General features: G+C 38.8%; 1 protein-coding gene across 1 annotated transcript in view; it reads right to left on the bottom strand.

Annotated features, from left to right (window-relative positions):
- The window catches only part of LOC103898677 (solute carrier organic anion transporter family member 1C1), a 36,267-nt gene that overhangs the window by 9,745 nt on the left and 16,873 nt on the right, over nucleotides 1-9,649 (bottom strand). Inside the window, exons 3-10 of the mRNA XM_019471989.1 lie at nucleotides 9,236-9,390; nucleotides 6,751-6,892; nucleotides 6,530-6,662; nucleotides 4,151-4,266; nucleotides 3,168-3,314; nucleotides 2,953-3,051; nucleotides 1,405-1,584; nucleotides 301-528 (exon numbers count right to left, since the gene is read on the bottom strand). Of these exons, the coding sequence (XP_019327534.1) occupies nucleotides 301-528; nucleotides 1,405-1,584; nucleotides 2,953-3,051; nucleotides 3,168-3,314; nucleotides 4,151-4,266; nucleotides 6,530-6,662; nucleotides 6,751-6,892; nucleotides 9,236-9,367 (1,177 nt within the window). The 5' untranslated portion in view covers nucleotides 9,368-9,390. The remainder of the gene's footprint in view (nucleotides 1-300; nucleotides 529-1,404; nucleotides 1,585-2,952; nucleotides 3,052-3,167; nucleotides 3,315-4,150; nucleotides 4,267-6,529; nucleotides 6,663-6,750; nucleotides 6,893-9,235; nucleotides 9,391-9,649) is intronic.

The raw sequence follows: 9,649 nt of genomic DNA, 5'->3' as shown, positions 1-9,649 counted from the left end.
CTCGATGATCTTAGAGGTCTTTTCCAACCTTAATGATTCTATGATGCTATGATTCTATGATAATAGAACATAATGGAACATAATAGAAATAATATAATATAATATAATATAATAATTTATTCTGGTCCCATAGGGACAAAAACTGTAGTTTGTATGCTGCCTTTATATAATTGAAGTTCAGGAGAGATCACCATTTACATCAGCCTGTTCCACAAGGAATTCAGTCCCAGAAAAAGCATACCAGAACTTCTCCCCATGTACTGCTTATAGCATAAGCAGTCATTGCACAGTGTAACTCACCTATTAGAAAGTTAGATTTAGATGTAGATTGTCCATACTGCTGTTCCATGTACTTTGGTTTGTAAGTCAAGAAACCAATAAAGCTACTGAACTGTAACAGTGAGCAACACAGAAATGTAAAGTACATTCGATTACTCAATACTTTTTTCAGGGAGGTACAGAAATCTGAAAGAAAGGGATATATGAGTTGGCTTTGAAAGATGCATGGCATAATTACTGCTGAGTAATCTATGAAACTTAGGGCAAAATCCTTCTCTCAGCTGTCCAAGTGCTGGTCATACTGATCTTTATTTGCATGCGAGTATCTGAAAGCAAAATCAGGTTCTTGAAAAACACCAGAGGTTGAGATACAGGAAGAGAATCCTAAAAGAAGACAGAAGTATGGGTTAAGGCCTGGGTGCTCTAGTGAGATCTGCACATGAAGACTGAAGGGCTCCACACAGCAAAGACTTCTTTCAGCTTACAGGTTCAAGGCTATTTGAGAGATGCCTTTGTGAGATGCCCAATGTCTTCCATTGGGATCTGAAAAAAGACAGGAGAACTTGACTAATGATTCAAAGCCATCTCTTCCCCACACCTTTCCACCCCTTTCTTAGCCTAACCACTGCACAACCAGAGCTGATATTCAAGCCTGCTGTATTTTCCTCAGGCAGCAACGTGCTTCAGAGTCTCCATGAGCTCTGTGATCATCAGATAAATAATTTGGTTTACCATATTGAGAAAGGAACCTTCTAATATTTTCTTTATGTCTTGATACAGAAACAATTTTTCCACTGTTCAAATTTCTTCTAGCACAAAATTTTAGACGTAGGTGCCACTCAGGCAATGATGCATTGCAGGTGACGCATGAAGAATCTCACAGTCTTGAAGAAGCTCTTTGACTTCTAATAATCATTAGCAGAATACTCCTTTCCTGGGGATACCTAACTGGTTTAGACTGAAGTGCAGGGGAGGCAAAATATTCTGCAGAACTATTACATTCCTGCTGTACATTGTGCTTATTGCTTTTCACATTTAAAAAACTTGCAAAACACTTGCCTTTCAGTACTACTGAGCACTTCCTCGGTTTAGGTTTTGCAGGAGGAAGTATCTTCCTCGTGGCACCCATGTTTTCCAGGAGACGATATGAAGTTTTTTCATTATTGGCTTCCTCTGGCTTTTTCAGGCTCTTCGGCAGGAAGCAAAATGGAATAGCAGCTAGAAAACTGGTTACTCCACTTATTAAAAAACCAAGCCACCATGCACCCACCCAGCGGGAATCGCGTGGGGTGATAGTGATGCTTCCTAGAATTGAGGGAAACAGATACAAGTTACCTAAATGAACAAGTTGAACCTTCCCACCCTTTATCTGCTAAAACAGCTACATTTTACAATGTCTGACTTTCAGTGGTAATGATAATCATCTAATGTGAGACCGTTCATGCAGTGAAGGCATCAGGAATCATACCCTGAATGGTGTTATGTTTCATTTGCCTTTCTACATGATATGCTGACTGCAACTTCATGTGGCATACATGGCAACACAGAGGTCTTTAGTCAACACATAGGAAATCAAAATGGGTGGCAGACAGACCTCAAGCATGGGGTCCTTTTAGGCCTGATACATTTCTACTGAGACCATCCTCTGCAAAACTGAATTGTGTTGGCTACTATTAAACATATGGACATTCTCTGTGGCATTGATGAGATTAGCCACGACTTTAAACTTTGTATTGCAAGGAAGATGAGAGTAGTTGGTTGTATTTTTATGATTGTTACATGCTGGCATGTTTGGTGGTGGACCAACGCTATAAGACTTTTCACTGCGTGACCAGAATTGGCTCACTGTCCTTATGCTTAAGCAAAATCAAACACTGGCTTAACAAAGGGCAAAGACAAAATAGTTCATCTACCTACAGGATCCTGAAGATCTGAAAACTTCTCTGTCCTGCTAGTAAAACAGGATCACCCACTGCTGCTGCTACACTGGGCCTTTTCCTGAAAAAGCCGTCACCAGTCCGCACTGCCTGACTTCCCATCAGGCTGGTCCAGTGGGTGGGGAGGTGGGCTGGCCAGAAAACACCACCTCAGAGATGGCTCCTGCCTCTTCCAGTGAAAGGGAACAGGATGCAGGGCCATGGCCACCACTTATGGGGATTGCTCTGCTCCCTCTGGCATTTTGCAGATGTGATTACATACATGTGTTTTCTCTTCACCTGAATAAGCAAGGGCTGGCAAAAAGTGTATAATGTATTGCAAACATTCCATGAATTGTAAATAATGTAAAATGCTCAGCTGAAAGGGCGGATAATCCACCAAAACTGTAAAACTGCTATGCTAGCAGAATCCTTTCATTAAGATCCCAGTTTAGTAAAACATCTTGGGTCTGTGAGAGTTCTTGGTACTAATTTTTAAAGTTAAACATGTATTTTAATCCTTTAATCCTAAAACACAATTCAAAAATATGTTCCCTGTCTAATTCTGCCTCTACCCTAAAAGCTTCCAGTAATTTAATAAAATTATAATAAAGTATATAAAAATTAATGAAATAAATAGAAATTAAAGATAAATAATACTAATATAATTAAGATAATACAAACTTATGCAAATGTGTAAAGGAACCTCTTACCAACAGATATTAGCTTACTTTCACTTTACCTCCATTTTGCTTACCTAAATCCACAAATCCAATATCCACGTACAGTTTTGCACATAAAGATCCCAACAGGAAACCAAACATTGGGCCCAACATGGCTATTGTGTGCAAACATGCTGAAAATATAATGAAGCAAATGCTAGTACATTTTAATGGCTGAATGTTTTCTTCTGCAAAAGATGATCAACCTCTTACACTATGAATCTCTCAGTTTACTTCATGTTGAGTTTACCTACATACACAGGAACATCCTCTTCTTTAGCAAAATCATCAAGGTAAGAAATGCCCAATGGTGTTATCGGTGTCTCACCAATTCCACGTAACAGGTTTCCCAGTAAGATATATATCCACATATGTGATGACGGTTCTTTCTCACAGCCTGCAGATAATGAGAGTTTACATCTTTGTAATAGAATAGTTGAATGGGAAACAATGACAAATCACAGGAAATTCAGCACATGAAATGATTATAGTTTAGTATTAAAAGTATTAACAACATTATCCTTATGGAAGATTAATGAAAGGCTGTCAACCTCATTATACCTTTTAATAATCTTCTAATAACACTTTCCTCCACCTCCCTTGTATCCGGTTTCTAGAAATACAGATAATTATCACCCATCAGAATAAATGCCCATGTAAAAAAAAATGGCAGACTGATATTGTCATAAATATATTATCTGGCATATAACTTATATCTTTAACTTGAGAAGTTTGAGATGGTTTCTGGGGCACAGCTTGGCTCTTTCTCTACCTATGTCCCATGCAAAGAAACATGTAAAACAGCTTTATTCCATATAGTAAGCAAAATCATAGAAATCTCCATTTATTTCCAGTTAACTCTGTGCAGTTTCATGTCCTTTCATGCTATCTCTTCCACCTCCCCAGCTTCAGGTCCTGGGTAATTGAATCCCTTCAGAAACTTCTTCGCACACAGTCTCAGCATCCACTTCAGCGTTAGGGTGATTTTACTGTAATTTGGAAGTGTGAACATAGGAAACTGGGGATCTGGATCCTAGTAATTTGTGTTTGCTAGATGTTTCTTCTCCAAATGAAATGCACAAAGTGCATTTAAGTGTTGGTAATGTTCCCAGACAGGTGGAGACTGAAGTTAGAAATCTAACTGAGCATCTTGCATGGGGCAATGATTTACTCTACTTGCAACCAAGGATAAAACTAGCTCCTCTATTTGTACTTACACTTACAGTTCCTTACCTGATTGGGAGATTTCCAACAAGGTTTCGTTCACATGTTGATGTAGGGAACAGGGATTTATGCTTGAACTTAAGTTGGCTGAAGAAGCTGTATGTGATGCTGTCTCATACTTATAACTGAAAACACACAATAGTAGGTTTAGAAGCAGTGTTCACTTGGGAAATACTAGTGTAGTAGGGCAGGAATCACTTGACTGCTGTTTCCCTAAAGAGAAAGGTATCTTTGTTTAAATATCAATCCAAAAATCAAATCCTACTAAAGGAGCAAAAAAGAAGATTATTTAAACACATGTTGGAAATCGATAACACTAAAATGAAGAACAAATAAAAGTTAGAATAATCTGTCTAGAAGACATAACATTCTAAGCTGTAAAATTCAAAAGGGCTTTTGAAAGTAATTCAGGTAGGACTGAACTGTCAGTATCAAAATTTAGGGTCAGGTCCAAGCGAGCTCCCTATGCTGACCCCACAATCATGGAGAAAAAGAAGAATGTCTTGAGTGTGAGTGTGAGTCCCCCTTTTCATCGTAGATATGAATTTTGGGGTTGGGGGGAGGAGAGGAGTGAGAAAAGGAGAAGTCATCCTCAGGAGGTACCTGTTTGTCTGATAATTGGCATTGGCTTTAGAAAGAGCTGTTGTATAGCAGCGGGTGAATAAAGTTAGTGGCTAAAAGACTCTTTAGCTGTATTTACAGGGAGCAGAGCAATGCTGCGGGGTGGCAGCTGAGCAGCTCAGGTGCTGGAAGCCGTTCAGCTGCTTTAGCATGATCCTTTTCTCAGATATGAGCCCTGCCGAGGTGCAAAGTACAATTAGCTTAAGCAGAACAACATGGTAAAGCACACATTCTGCTTCTTGGAACTGTGCTGGCTCTGTTAGACCAGGCAGGCTTCTTTTTCAGGTTGAAACAAAAAGCATTCATCAGAAGAGACAGTGCAGAACAGTTTTACCATAAAAATTCAGGCACAGGTACATGAGAAACTGTATGAGTTTCCCAGTGTAGATGAGCAAGATACATAGTTTGGATTAAGCAGTGGAAAATGCAAGTCTGATGCTAGTGCAAGATCCACTGTCATGATAAAAAAAGTATTCCTTAGTTTTCTTTTTACAGTAGTATACTTAAAATTATTCTAATACATTTAAGAGAGCAACGGAAATGTGTCTTAGTCTATGCTATCACTGTATCAAAGATATGGCTAGAAACATTAGAATCATAGAATCGTTTAGGTTGGAAAAGACCTTTATCATCATCAAGTCCAACCGTTAACATAGCACTGGCAAGTCCACCACTAAACCATGTCCCTAAGTACCACATCTACAGGTCTTTATTATCGCATGTAAGCAACATGCAGTAAAGCTCTGAGCCTGGAGCATATGAATAAAAATTAACTTAACCAGCCACGGAAAATCAGTTTAACCAGCCATGTGCATTTGGAACAGGAAAAACCCTGGTACCAGTTCTACCAGCACTGATCCATCTGCAGGCTCTGCGTGAAGTTGAGAGGCTGCTTTGTGTGAGGAGCAGCTGTTTGCCACAGGAGAGCAAAATGCGCCATCTTACACAACAAGGCTCTGGTTTCCTCTTTCAAGGAGTGGGATTTCTTCTAATGAGCACCTCTGTAGGTTGGTTTCTTCAAGGAGTGAGCTCTGAATCCCTGATTTTACACAAAAGTTACCTGTTACTATAAATAAAGTCATATTTCAGATAGATATGTCACTCAATATGAAGTTACCCGCTCAGAGTTTTGAGGTCCTGTTCAAAACAGCACAAACTTACTCTGGAAATCATATAGGTGGATTCTATACCCCTCATCATTTTACTGTGATTCATAGCGGTTTGACTTTCCTGCTTACATGATCCTGACATCTCTATTAGCAAGCAATGATTAGGTTAACGCTGATCTTCCCAGTAAGGTGTTCTTACAGTTAGCCATTCAGGAAGAGTATATAATTCATTAAAGCAATAGCACCAGCATAGTAGCATGGTTGAAGATTTTCAAAGAACAATATATTTTGTTTGAAACTTGAATTTTCATAAGTTTTTCATAGGTAAGTGTTTTCTCCTGAAAAAAAAAAATCTAATGATTTTGTAAAATAATTTCCTTCTCTGCCTCTTTTCTGAACAAGTCTGAAATCTAGCATTTTGATATTTTCTTTTTTTTTTTGGGCAGTTGAACTTTTACTTCAGAAGAACCATATTTTTCCAAGCAGATAAAATGAACATTGATGTGTGTGTCAAACGTGATTCATTGCACATCGAGGTGAGGCTCTATAGGCCTTTGGAATTCTAAGACTTAATATACACCAAGTTTCATTCAAAAACCAGAAAGCAGTATCCAATTCCAACGTTAGGTTACCCAAATTAATCTTGATTGGTACTTACTATCCCATGAAGAAATGAGGCATTGCTGTTAAAAGACTTCCCAAAGCCATAGTAAAGCATCCAACAGCTATTACTTTGGGCCTATGAAGTTTAGCTCCGAAGTAGCTTACAAATGCAATCACAAGCAAGTTACCTGGAAGGTAATGAACCAAAATTAATGCCAAATGCTGTACCTCATATTTCTCTGAACAGTTTTCTGCATGGTATGGAACATAAATTACCCATCTCAAAGCTCCCATCGATAAAACCAACAGTAGAGGACGTCAGGTCAAACCTTCGTTCAATCTGAGTGATGGAGCTTTTCATAATTGTACCAGACAACGTTTTACTCAAGTAGCTGAATGATAAAGCAGCGAGAAACGCCTGAGGAAAGATTAAGACAGAAAATGGGAGGTAGAGGCAGGGAAACTGGTCACAGAGGGATCAAATATGTTTAAAACTGTGTGAAGCAATCATCATCGTGGTATACGTTTGTTACTCAAATTGCAGTGACAACGTTGTGCGTGAATTTTCATGTACCCTAATGCTACGGAGCACCAGGGTGGTCTCTCAGCAATGTCTGCTCCTGCTCTGGTTTTCCCTGCTGGAGAGGGCTGGTGCTAGGTGCTGCACTGAGAACAGCTCCTTGCGTTAGGGTTCAGGTTTCAATAGCCACCTTAATGACCAGAAAGCCTGATCTTCCCTGCATTGCTGGCCAGAGGTTTTCCAAAACAGAAATCCTATGGACTGTGGAACTTAAATTTGGCAAACAACTCACTGGGGACTACTTACCTTACTGATATCCTGAGGTTAAATTTATCAAAAAGCTGAGGCCCAGGGCTGGGCATCCAAAATGGTGGGATTTCTAAATTTCTAGGTGTTGCAGAAATGTAAAATTTGCCAGAGGTAAAATACCTCATCAAGATAGATTTAGTGATACTAGCCCAACCTAAAATTAAACTTAGCCCCAATTATCTTCTGCTTGGGCCACATCACTTATTTTAGGCCAGTTTACAACTGGTTGTAACTCAAACATATAGTCATGGCATCAAAATAAAGGCTTTATGCAAGCTCCTATGATATCCCAGTATGTGTAAGGTGGTACAAACTGACTGAGTTAATCTCTGTCTCAAATGATATGTTTTGAAATGTGTGGATTATGGCTATGTTGCCTGTATACCATATACCTCATAAGGGAAAGCTTAATATTCTTTAATTTTATAGTTGCTTCTACAAACATCCATTGTGGTTTTTGCAAATAAAGATTAATTTGATAAAAAATTAAACTAAGTTTGTTTAAATATTATCCAACTATTTCAACATAGTCTAAAAAACAAATAGACTTATTGCTCACTGGGTAAAAGTCCCGATACAACACAATGCTGGGTAAGTAAACCAAAGTAAGTATAGATTTAGACTTTGCAATACTAACTACTGTAAGAAATGAAGCCAATCCTGGAAGTAAAAGCTTGAAATTAGGTATGTTTGCACTCTTTTTGTCAGGAATGAAGTGAAAAATCTCACAAGTGCAGGCTTTGTCCTGACATGTTTTATTTTTCCTGACCTCGACTGGCAAAAAGCCTGTGAGAACCACCTCTCTTGTCTTTTGCCAGCAGTGCTCTCAGGGGTTTTGGCTGAAATCACAAACTGCTGATAAGCATGAAAACACAAACAAAAATTACTTGTGTATTTTGGGTTTGAAAATGCGATCCCCAGGTAAACCACAAAACATCTGATGGGAAGGTGAGGGAGAATAACAGTTTGTCTTTTATTACCTCCAAGGTACTGTGTCTATTAAACTAATTACCATAAAGTTAGGCATAGATCCACAGTCGTGCAGCATTGCTCACATACATGATGGCAAAGTTAGTCCTGTGAGTATCCCAGAGAGATCAGATTCTACTTTTGCAGATGTATATGGATGGCAAATGTGAGTCAGATAAAAAAAAAAATATAACAACTTTTGCCTGATACTTGAGCCAAACTATTCTGGATGGTTGAGAAGCTTGCAATTACTTGCAATTACTTATTTTTTTACATTAATCTTTCATTTTACAGACCTCTCTGTAGAGAGAAATGTGTCCCTGATTGCAACTCCACTGAGCCTATGGAATTTAACCTGAGATGAAGCTGGCTGAAGAAGTAGTCAAAACATAAATCTAAACACATCACTGTCAAAAGAAATCTTGCCCTTGTAGTATTGCAGCTCAGCCAGAAGCAATAAATACTAAGGCTTTAACACAAAAGCAAAATTCTCATTAGTTTACTTGCTTTGTTCCGTCAATTCTTCTTGTGTGCTCCTGAAAGCTTGGATGCTTGTGGGAATCAGTGGACTTTTTGACCTACAGCCCTGAATTAGATAAAAGTCCTGGAATATGATTTACCTCACCCTGTTTTGGCCTTACAAGAATGGGTGGTGATACCAACCTCCAGACAACAGTATAACATAGCCACCCATTTTAGGATGCTTCAAGTCTTCCACTGGAGGTTGCTACCTCTCTCCAATGACCAAAAAGGGGATCTACCTATGAGTAACTTGAGAGTAAATATGTTAAATCAGGAATTTTTATTTTCTTTAGGACAAAGACAAGATCCAACCCTTCCCTGTACCTCCAGTGTGTATCCATTACAGAACAGGAATGAAGTAATCTGTCATGTCGTATCTTGAACAACAATTCTTAACATATGACAACAGTAATTTGTGGTGGTATTGATAAGGCACCAAACCTTCAAGCCAGTGCAACAGGAAGTCTTCTTTTTGACTGGTAGATTTTTGTTTGCTTCATCATCCAAAAGCTGGGCAGGTTCTGCTTCCTGATTTGAGTCGTCGACATTGCTGGATTCGGTTTCCACTGTCATGGTTGATTTCTTTACTGAGTGATCTGGACCCAAGAGAAAAACAATAATAAGTATAAAAGCACATATGCCAAAATAGAGTTGCTTAAGGACCTTTCTGATGAAACAGTAGTTACAGGAAAATGTTAGGATGTTGAAGCTGAACCTTTTCATGGGAAAGGATTTGGCTTAATGACTTGGGTGTTTCAAAGTGAGTATTTGTTTAAATTCTGAAGTATCTTGTTTTGGCATCTTTCTTTTCAAGTCAAATGGTCTTCAGCCTCCCCACTGGCCCCCCCCCCCCCC

The sequence above is a fragment of the Aptenodytes forsteri genome, unplaced genomic scaffold (genome assembly GCF_000699145.1).
Source record: "Aptenodytes forsteri isolate BGI_AS27 unplaced genomic scaffold, ASM69914v1 Scaffold241, whole genome shotgun sequence".
Taxonomy (NCBI): domain Eukaryota; kingdom Metazoa; phylum Chordata; class Aves; order Sphenisciformes; family Spheniscidae; genus Aptenodytes; species Aptenodytes forsteri.
The sequence above is the reverse complement of the archived record's forward strand: the minus strand, read 5'-3'. Positions and strand labels throughout refer to the sequence as shown.